This window comes from Pecten maximus, chromosome 3 (genome assembly GCF_902652985.1).
Source record: "Pecten maximus chromosome 3, xPecMax1.1, whole genome shotgun sequence".
Lineage (NCBI taxonomy): Eukaryota > Metazoa > Mollusca > Bivalvia > Pectinida > Pectinidae > Pecten > Pecten maximus.
The window spans coordinates 32,404,741-32,416,646 of NC_047017.1; the positions used below are offsets into that span (position 1 = coordinate 32,404,741).

Sequence of the window (11,906 nt, forward strand, 5' to 3'; positions counted from 1 at the left end):
TCTAGCTAACAATCAAACAAACAATGATACATTTCCGGGTGTCTCATTAACAAGTTCACGATGAATTTGACCAGGTGCTCGGGATGATAGTAAGCGTCGTCTGCTTCATCGATGACACCGCCATATAAATTTAGGACAGTCGCATTCTCAGACTGAGAACTAGGGTGGTGACAGCGGAACCACCAAATCAACAAATATTTGAACACGTCTGATGGAATCATTATGTCGACCATAAAACTTCCTCGTCGTTTCACCAACCTGCATGATATTCACGACAGCTAATAGCCCGACCTAGCCTTTAAAGTCATAAACTAGATAAAAAGAACAAAGATATGCGTAGATAACATATTGTTTACCTGAAATATATGTAAACCTTTGTTATCTTAATGGTGCGTGATTGTAAACCTTTTTCGTCCTGGTATAACAGTTAAATTATCTAGATCTATATATACATCTTTATATATATCATTAATCCTTTAGAAAGTAAATTCTAAACATAGATGAGAGTAGACCTATTGAATGTTCGTGTTGACACTAAGCTGACAAATACATCAAGAGAACGATAAACACAACCTTGAACTAGAAACAAGAAAAAAAAATAATAAAACGTCTGCGAATGGTTGTTTGACATCGCTGTCGTTTAGCCGTAGTGGTCACCATGGTGGAACAAGTGGTCAGTGAGGTATTTCGTTTATATGAAGAGCGAGGATCAACAGGTTACTTAGGCGAGAGGATTTCTAAAACTGACCATAGCATCCAGTGTGCTATGTTAGCAGAGAAAGAGGATCAACCGGTTGAGGTACGTGTGACTAGGCTGTTAGAGGCTTCGACGTAAACTGCCATACTGAAGTCATTTGAGATCGTTCAGAACCTGCAACTTGACCTTTAACAAGTGATGGTGAAGCATCCGAAACCGTTTCTGTTAACTATCTTAAATGTCTGGAATATAACAAGGAAAATTAATTCGTTCAGATATCTCGTAAATGCTAGAAAATGTGTCTACCGATCAAAATAAAATCTAAATCCATATCTTCCATCGAATGTGTTCCAGTGACACATTGAATGAGAAAAAGTAATTATGTTGTAACTAACCAGATTGCTATTCCTCCGAGTGCTGTGATAATTTATAACGATATGACGAAAGGTGTTTAATTTGTCGTGGTGATTAGAACCGATGTTGATCGACCATCAGTTGGATCTATCTGTAATCTTTATTAGGTGAGAAAGATAACACAGGACTTTAATTCCCAACTGGTTTCGGCAAATGACATTCGTATCTGCTAGATTGGCTTAATAAGGCATTCGATAACAGTCTGTTCATATCTGATTATATTGAATGTGAATCTAAACCTTTCATATTTTAATATTTGAAATATGGCTGTGATATGGCTGTGCATATTTGATTCTATCAAGTCATCATTATACCTAGTACAGAGAACATGGTTAGACTATCAGATCACCATGAACCCAAGTACAGAGAATATGGTTAGACTATCAGATCACCATGAACCCAAGTACAGAGAATATGATTAGACTATCAGATCATCATTAAACCAACTAGAGAGAACCGAAGTGTAAAGGGCGATGCATTTTGTATGTTATGTTAACTATCTGCAATATATATTCCTATTGTTATCGCATTGATGTAATAGCTCCCCACTGTTAACAACTTGACAGGTAGTGTTGGCAGCCTTCCTCCACGACATCGGACATCTTGTAGGAGAGGACAAAGGCTTAGAAAACATGGCATCAGGTGATCTTAATCTGGGAACCAGGGACCATGATGTTGTCGGGGGCCAGTACTTGAGGGACATCGGCTTCCCCGACAAAGTGTGTGACATTGTGCAAGGTCATGTACAGGCTAAGCGCTACCTAGTGTGGAAAAACCAGGCGTATTACGACAGTAAGTTTGAGTGACAGGTACCAGCATGACTTGTTTAAGATAATTTCTGGTTAGTCTACAAATATTCGTTCTTTATTGGTAAAGAAAAATCAATGAATTGTATGAAATTGTTTGATCAATAATTCCACATTTAATGTCTTGATGAGTCAGTTTGTATTTAAAGGTTTACTCAATTGTATAACTTTTACAAAATTCTATATCCTATCACCATACAACCTACAACTTTATACAGATATGATGCCCTAAGAACTAAAATTAATTCGATTATATTGTGACTATAGTGGTAACACTAGACGTTGTTTTGTCCGATTTCAGACCTGAGTCCCGCTAGTCGTATGACACTGGAACACCAGGGAGGACGAATGACTGACGAACAAGCTACGGATTTCGAAAACAATCCCTTATTTGACGTCATTATACGCATGCGTACATATGACGAAGCTGGGAAGGATGTAGACGCTACAAATGCGCCTCTTGATAAGTACAGAAAACTGTGTAAAGATTATTTGTCGAGCATGAGTTGAGCTTATGGTTGAAAGGCTCTCAGAGGTAACATTGTTACCATATCATTCCTCATAACAACATACATTCATTATATGTAACGTACGTACAGCTTCAATAAAAAACATTTTCTCAATCTTAAGTAGTTCTTCTGGTGTTATTTGTACGCGATTCAGCAGATCTTGTCAAACTCTGAAGCTCTATTGTGAATTCGAACTACGAGCTCAGCATGCAGATTGGTAACATTGAAAACATCGTCAATATAAAAGAACAAATCCGAGGGAAATTACATGGGTTGAGGAAAAGTAAGCAACAGGAACTACCGACACAATAACGAATTCAGGGGAAATTACAGGAACTACCGACACAATAACGAATTCAGGGGAAATTACAGGAACTACCGACACAATAACGAATTCAGGGGAAATTACAGGAACTACAACACAATAACGAATTCAGGGGAAATTACAGGAACTACCGACACAATAACGAATTCAGGGGAAATTACAGGAACTAACGACACAATAACGAATTCAGGGGAAATTACAGGAACTACAACACAATAACGAATTCAGGGGAAATTACAGGAACTACCGACACAATAACGAATTCATGGGAAATTACAGGAACTACCGACAACAATAACGAGCTCAGGGGAAATTACAGGAACTACCGACACAATAACGAGCTCAGGGGAAATTACAGGAACTACCGACACAATAACGAGCTCAGGGGAAATTACAGGAACTACTGACACAATAACGAATTCAGGGGAAATTACAGGAACTACCGACACAATAACGAATTCAGGGGAAATTACAGGAACTACCGACACAATAACGAATTCAGGGGAAATTACAGGAACTACCGACACAATAACGAGCTCAGGGGAAATTACAGGAACTACTGACACAATAACGAGCTCAGGGGAAATTACAGGAACTACCGACACAATAACGAGCTCAGGGGAAATTACAGGAACTACCGACACAATAACGAGCTCAGGGGAAATTACAGAAACTGAGGAAAAGTAAACAACAGAGAATATCGACATAACGAACCTGTAGTTTAAGCAGAATTGAGCAAAGGAGAGAAAATATGAACAAAAATCTAGAATTTTATAGAAACCTTGGAAACGTACAAGAATGATAAGACTAATAAATCTGAGTTAAGTCAGAATTTCAAATGAGAGTTAGCGTGACGAAAACGGCACCATTAGGTATATCAACAAACATCGAACACACTTTCATCTGACTTCAAATCGCACAAGGAAATCAAGATGTCGACCATGAAAGTTTCTCAACCTGCATCTCTTAAAACTTGTGTAGTTTGACTCAGTAGTCGACATCTGTCACAGAAATCGTGATAATGGGAAAAAAATCATTCAATATCAAACTGCGATGTGAAAACACCGCATGGAGGGGAAGCAGGTCTATTACTATCTAGAAATGGAAAATTACGCTTGTCATACAGTTAGTAGTGAAATGTCCCTTCTGGTTACGGTTTAAAGCTTGCGGTAAGAACCTGACGTTGGTGAGAAGTCTACAGTTTCATGCTTTCAAGTTCTACAGGGTATATTCGATCGACATTTTTGTTAGATAACACATCGTCAATATAAAGTGAGATATCATAGACGGAAGGCGACGCCGGTTACTTTGGAGCAGTGTTCCAATATCACATTCCCCGTGATGTATCCCGTCAAATTCTGGAAGGGTACACACACCAACGATAGCATACGTTATGTTGGTCACCATGTTGCTACGCTGACATCATTCTCTAGATAACATTTGTAACAGTGTTAAAACTACTGGAAATGTGTACTAATGATATATATAAACACTGACGTCAGTAGCAGGGAAAGTGCCGGTTCTGGGCCAACCCTCTTCCTATACAATCCTTACCACCTCCTTGGCATCCCCAAGTGGCACCCCTCTTTGTCAGGGGGGTACCGATCGTTATGACGTATTAGAATTGTCTCAATTATTTTGAGTGACGACGATTGAATCACAGTTGGAAATAGTCAAAGAAGTTTATTCTATAAAATAATTACGAAAAGGCCTTTATCTATGAACAACATTTTATCTTCTCCGTCGCGATGGAATGGATGTAGGTCGTAGAGCCATCTCTCACCGTTCTTACAAACAAAAATCTACTCTATCATGGATAATATAAATATTTACATTTGTGAGTCATCTACCACCCTCGCTTTATTACTAGAGCGATCTATTTATATGAACGCCTTTACCTAAAACACGGGCTTATAAAAGTTGACCTTTCTAGGGTAGTTCACTCCCCTACAAATCGAGAATATCAGATGCGCGTATCCAAGAGTTAAATTTCTTCGGCCAGTGAAGCCATTTGACATATCGTTGTTTATTTCGGCCATTTCCTCTAGTCTTCAATATTTCTTCCACTTTCCACATATCGTCGTCCCTAACATTCCCTTTCTGTAGTTCGGACTGGTAAAATGTCCCTTTGATCTCTTCTCCATCATTGTCTTTTACTCTGTATATTGGTAATCCTTCGCAAAGTACATTTTGAGAGATGGTTATAATAATTAACCCGTCCATTTTTCGTCATTCTCCGCAGAATGGGTTGCTCAAATTAGACGACCTTACTTTATCTCAAACATTGAACTTAAACGGCTTACTAATCTTCTTCGGTTTTCGCAAGACAGGCTTTTTTTTGGCCAATACATTCTCCACCAGATTGACGTTTCCTTGTCTTCACTAACATTTGCTGGAGCCATACCGATCATCCCATGGTACGTCTGATTGTAGCTGTCGACATCTGTACATTTTGGATTTAATGGTCTTGATGTCACGCTCGGCCACGGCAGCTTTTGTTTCGTTGGACATAAAGATGTTGTATGCCATACCCATCCAGGAGCGTATTCACCTCCTTCGATCTAAATTCTTGACCCTTATCGGTACGGATCCGACCGGGTTGTCTCCCCTAGCTAAGAATGTCATAAAGTGCCTTTGCTATAGATACTCCTTTCTTGCTTATAATCGGTCTTAGCCACAAGAACTTGGAGAGCACGTCTATGACCACGATTACGTAGGAAAAACCGTCGTTTTCACTCTTGAACTTAACCACGTCCATGGGATCTGCATACCACTGGTCGTGGATCCCGGTGACTATGGTGCTATTTATATTGTATGGTTTCCGGAGAGATCTTTTTAAGCTGTAAGGCTCTTGTAGTTGTAGCCATTTCCTTATCTTATATTTGTCGATGACGTATTTTCCGTCTTTCCGTACATATCTATACAATTTGTCGGGTCCAAAGAAACTCCCAGCATTTGCAGCACTGAAGTAAATATCTTTTAAATAATCTTCCCACGAAGGCATCCTTTCTTGTCGAGTGCTAGACGTTATACTGAAGTTATTCCGAAGTTTGCCTATTTATATCAGTCTTCGTCCTCTTCAGAGTCACCTTTCGATTCTTCATCTTTTGAGTCAACATCTTCCCACAAATCTAGGATATGAGGATTCCTTTTGAGTGTCATCCTGATTGCCTTTCGATCTTCATAGCCATCATCAACAAATTCCGTAACATCATCCATGACTCTTTCGTGGATCGTACCATTTCTTAGCTGAAGGATGTATTGGATAATGGATTTATAATTCTCGTAGAATTGCTCCATGTTCCATCCCACACTTTCATCTTCTCGTTCGTTTTCTACTTTGCAGGCAGGGCGTAAGAATTGTACCTGGTGCCCCCATTGCATGATCGTAGGAGGCGACTAAATTTGGGATCTTATCCTTTCTCTTCTTTCTGAACAACTTTCTTCTTCCTAATGTCTCCCTTGACAATGCCTCACTTTTGGCCTTTAGTTGAGCATTCGCCGCTGTGAGGAAGGCTTTGGGTTCTGTCCCCTAGCCGAGATATACCAGTTGCTACTCCTGCTTAGCGCTCAGCATATTTGGAATTGGACGACTGGTTTGCCCGTTGTCAGTATAATGTGACCGGGTGGGGAGTGCTGTTGGGTGTCTTCGGCAGTACGCTTCAGAGAGGTAGCACTATAAATCGGCAAAAGTTCCGGCCTATCACAAGGAGACTTAACACGAACATACCGCAGCCTCCCAAAAACACATTCACACTCACCACACGCATGCATGTCGCATGCACGGGAGGCCGTGCTTAAATGACATGCCATCGTTTACGTATTTCTCATACTTTTGATTTCATTTCGCCTCATTTGCAGACGGTACTTGTTTCATTAGGGTATTAAAAACTTTCTTTTCACTTTCTCTATTTTCCTCGCCGGACTCCCTATCTTCATATGAGCTCCACGTTTTTGGTTTAGGCTCATCGTCATCCACAGATACTCATTTTCTGGACACTAGATTTTCAAGTGTCTCTGTTAATCGTGCGAGTCTTGGAAGAAAAATTCCACAATCGTCACAAGCTGACATATCTTCCTGTGGTAACTGAGTTTCATTTTGAGTTTTCTGCTGGTGCTTCTGTTGTCATGATTTGCTATTTACCGAAGGGGTTATTTTTTTTTTAATTTTTAATTTTTCAAAATTTTTACATGTATAAAATACACATCTTTTTTTTTTCTTTCTTTTCCCACACACTCTTAATATTCTATTGGTTTTTTCCAAATTATACTTTTTGATACAAGATAATCAATGAATATCAATAAAAGATATCCAATCATTCTTACACTAATTTTTAATTACTATTTAGAAATCGCCATTTCATATATATTTTTCTATGTATAGTTACAATATATGCACATGGTAGGCTTATTCTTAAAAATACTTGAAAATAATCAGTCAAAATTCCAAATCTAAATTTTATGATTGTTGAGTATGTTTTAAGCTCGTTAGAACACAAGCACAGTGAGAGAAAAGAAAGATAGAACAAGAAATGTAAGGAAATAGAAAAAGAAGAAAGTTCACATTTAGAAAGAGAAAGCAAGAGAGAGGGAAAGGGAAGGGTCAGACTTAAACACTAAAAACATGATCATTTAACCCACTGTAAACACATAATTTCATATTACCACAATGTATGAGATAAAGGTCTATATAAGATCAAAATTATTTATATTACGACAAGTATACCTAGTCTAATTATAGGTTAAGAAAGGTCGAGTTCTACCAAATTTTGCCATTTATTCCACTCAAAAGTAAATTTATTAAAAACTTTCTCTCCTTTGCCCACAGCAATAAACTTCTGCACATTATAGTAATCTTTAACATGGTTAATTAGTGATGAGACTATTAGAAGGGGTTATTGAACAACATCAAATAGTGATAATTTCTCCTCTGTGTGGGGTCTGTATTGTAGTAGAGATTCTGATTGATGTCATTGACAGACATATTCCTGTGGTGACTTCCCTCCGTAAACAATTCGTTAATACATGGGTCCTTGCTTGTCTTCGACATCATATCGTCCAAGATGACAAGATTTCTTATCCGGGGATTCAAGAAGAAATCTTGGTATAAATCCAGTGATATTCCTTGGAGAAACTCTACCGTTGGTATACCTGTTGACTTGATGACGCCATAGAGAAGTTGCAATTTTTTTGTAAATAGAGCCAAATGATGAGCTGTGGAGTTGGTGTTATTTTGGCCCAACAGTTTTTTAACAGTAATTTGACAAAGTAAGTTTTTTCCATAAGAAGTGTATCCTGATGAATTTGTACTAAAGGGATGTTTAAAATCGAATATCTGCTGTTGCTTGGTGACCCCATCTCCATGGCAGGACGTTTTAAAGCATGTGGCCAGGTATAATACTTAGGAAAATATGACACTGGTGCCTTATGTCGATGTGTTCTCTTCGGTGTCCAGGTATAAAATGACAAACTTTTATAATCCATGTCTATTTATACCCTGTCAGAGGCATTGTAGGTAAATATATAACTCGACATATTTTAACAATCCATAGTTATATCCCTGTCGATGAGACGGTACACAAGTCAGGCGCCCATCTTGTATCTGTCTGTACATTGAACCTATTCTATAATGGACAATATGTTTATTTACACTACCGAGAGTCATCTACCACCCGATTTATGGTACTTAGGCGGTCTGTGTCGATTGTACATTATGTACGCCCTTTTTCCATCTCACGGGGTCCTGAAATGAGACCTTTTTTGGGTAGTTTTCTCTCCTATTGTGATATTCGCCAGTGCCCGTATGCGTAGCTGGTGATTCCGTTGTCGAGCAACAATTGCGAAACGAGTACATTCTGTAATACCAACTTATATAAATCCCTCTTGTTAGTCCACATGGAAGCTCGCGAGGACTCACATTGAACAGTGTTGTGTTTGTGTGCACTCATTTTGTATTGTTTGGTAAACTTTTCTGAGGGAGATTTTAGTCCTCGAGGTTTACCGTTACTCTGCATACCATGTGTGATTATAATGAGGACCACCGATTCAGAACAGAAATACTCATTTGTTGTTTTTATTTGAAATTGTACAATATCATATATTCATTTAATTTATTAAATCAAGATTCTAATGCACACCCCTTCTATATTTCTACATTAATAAATTAAGGCCGACTCCCCGTTCTGGATGTACACGGCTGTCCCCAGGCATCAGGACAGCTGTTTGATACATATAACATGTTCTGTAGTGGTTATCAATTTCATACTTGTTAGGGAACTGCGTCCTATACTGGAGCGAATAATATAAGAACCATTCCGTTTTACCGAACGTGATTTTATGATAACAACTGTTATTGACCTAATATAATTAATGCATTATTGTTAAAAATTGTCCACCTCTATCTACGAGGTTTACAGTAAAAAAAACCCGTTTTGGTTCACAATGACAAGACAAGATTAAAACAAGTAAGTGGTAATCGTTATTCAATACTTTTACGTCAAATCTCTTTATAAGCCAGAAGATATAAATTATTGATGAATATGTCAAAATGAAATATATTCGGCAACACCCGGAGCCTGTGACATCCTGGCCGCCGGACGTGTCAATTTGGAGCGGATACGCCTTCCTTGGAAATGTGCTCAGTAGCTAACAGACAGAAAGCAAGTCCGGGTGTCGGAGTGGAGAAAGGGGAAACTAAGGTAAGGGGCGCTTAATATTGTAGTATACATCAACCATAAATGGTAGGTACACTTTATTCACTCACAAATGGAGGCTTTTTCGTAATCTTTTTGATCAATAGACAGAAAAAATTGATTCATGCATTTTGTCATCACCTCTGTCATATTTGGGTTTTTTTACGGTACAAAATACTTTTATTGCATAGAGACCACTGCCAGGGCTGGGACCCTGGGATCAGTGTCCGAACAAATATGTCCTCGTGCAAGAGGGCTCTCATTCTACATACAATATTGTACAATGTACCATTCATTCCTTCGTTCATTCATCCATCCATTCATTCATCCATCCATCCATTCATTCATTTATTTTGAAATCGTTTATTCATTCTGTAATTCACGTAATTCATTCATTCAGTAATCCATTCATTCAAAATATGCCCACAAAGAGGTGGTTATGCCACAAAACAAATGATAAATGTGATTATCTATTTGAGAATAAACAGGTGCAAAGTGTTTAAAAAGCATAAAGGGAGAGTACTCTTACATGAGATACAACTTAATTATTTATATTTCAACAAATGTTCCCCACTTTTCCTGAAATGCTTGATTTCTGTTTTGTTTTGCTGCAATATATTTCTCTAATCTGAAGACTTGAATAAAAACAAACTTCTGTCAAATTGTTTAATACCATATGCTGCCTTCTATGAAAGGTTTTTTCCTCATGTGTTATTCACCTTTTAGTTATAGCTAAGCTACATACTCTGTATTCAAGTTATATGTATATACAGTTTATGTATGTTAGTGTGTGTGAAAGTTGTCTTTTTTTCTTTCTGTATCATGTAATAACTTTATGTGGAAAATCTTAATAAAAATGTCAAAAGTAAAAAAAAATGTTAATAAAAAAAAGATATACAAAATCTCCTTAAACTCGAAATATGGTTTGAAGTACATATACAAAATGTATGTTAATATGTCCTGGAATGTTCATTCTGTTCACGAACTATTTCAGAGGTTTTTTTTTATTATTATTATTGTTTTATGTGAATTTGTACTCATTAAATTTTTTTTTTTTTATTAGAATGAATCCGACAGCTAGTTTGTTCTTGGTCATCATCGCCATGGCGAGTTGTCCATGGTTATTGTCGGTGTCGACCACCATGAGAACTGTTGACCCAACCAATGAGATTGTGGACAATATGAAGTGCAGACTACTACTAAGGGACGACCGTGCACACACGTGCACTGTATCAGGCGATGACGTCTGCTGTTGTACCCCGGAGAAAGGAAACTTGTGTATTGATTTTGAAGGGAGACATAAATGTGAAGTGCTTTCTCAGAACTGTTACGTTAACAATCTGCTGGGATGCTGTCGGGACGGTGTCGTGTGGCAACCACATGCGGTACCTGGACAGTAAATTACAAGGTCAAACCTCAAGGACAACCACATGTGGTACCGGAACGGAAGTTAACAAATCACGGGGGCATTGAATTACTCCTTATATCTCAATATTACAGGTGTCTATCAATCACAATCTATATATTTGTGAACTAGTAATAATTCAATATATACATTATAACGACTAGTTATTATAACTGTTACTATTTACAACAGTGTATCTTCTTTGTTCTAAAAGCGACTTCCTCGGAAATATTTGAAAATTAATAGATTGTGTTGCCAATGTAAAAAAAATACCCTCTTCTGTTACTGCATACTTGAATAAAATTAAGAGGATTTAAATGAATCCTTTGTCGTTACTCTACTCTTAACCAATGATAATGATTACATGTACCTCTGCGAGTCGTCATGTCGATAAGGCAAAGGGAAGACAACTCGTTGATCGATAGCTGGTATACCATTGTTATTGCCGTTTAACGTCCTGGTTCGGTATTAAACGTGCTCAAACTGAGTTGGCGTAGAGCGTTCCGGTTCGGTATTATTCGTGCTCTAGGCGTATGACGTCATGGTATGGTATAATACGTCCTGTAGACATATGACGTCCTGGTTTGATGTTATACGTGCTCTAGACCTATGACGTCCCGGTTTGTATTATGCGTGCTCTAGACGTATGACGTCATGATTCGGTATTATACGTGCTCTAGACGTATGACGTCATGATTCGGTATTATACGTGCTCTAGACGTATGACGTCATGATTCGGTATTATACGTGCTCTAGACGTATGAAGTCCTAGTTCGGTATTATACGTACTCTAGACGTATGACGTCATGATTCGGTATTATACGTGCTCTAGACGTATGACGTCCTAGTTCGGTATTATATGTGCTCTAGACGTATGACGTCATGATTCGGTATTATACGTGCTCTAGACGTATGACGTCATGGTTCGGTAGTATACGTGCTCTAGACGTATGACGTCATTGTTTAGTATTATACGTGCTCTAGACGTATGACGTCCTAATTCGGTATTATACGTGCTCTAGGCGTATGACGTCCTAATTCGGTATTATACGTACTCT

The 11,906-nt window shown here is 38.2% G+C and overlaps 1 protein-coding gene and 1 long non-coding RNA gene across 2 annotated transcripts; both read left to right on the forward strand.

Annotated features, from left to right (window-relative positions):
* Nucleotides 1-89: 89 nt before the first annotated feature.
* On the forward strand, nucleotides 90-2,546 carry LOC117322846 (2-amino-1-hydroxyethylphosphonate dioxygenase (glycine-forming)-like). Its single transcript, XM_033877788.1, has 3 exons — nucleotides 90-799; nucleotides 1,678-1,903; nucleotides 2,219-2,546. Exons 1-3 carry the CDS (start codon nucleotides 659-661, stop codon nucleotides 2,425-2,427), a joined length of 576 nt encoding a protein of 191 aa, XP_033733679.1. The 5' UTR covers nucleotides 90-658; the 3' UTR covers nucleotides 2,428-2,546.
* A 6,789-nt stretch (nucleotides 2,547-9,335) lies between these two features.
* Nucleotides 9,336-11,170, forward strand: LOC117322847. The gene is made up of 2 exons (XR_004531595.1): nucleotides 9,336-9,449; nucleotides 10,507-11,170. It is a non-coding gene; the product is annotated as an uncharacterized LOC117322847 (long non-coding RNA).
* The last annotated feature ends 736 nt before the right edge of the window (nucleotides 11,171-11,906 follow it).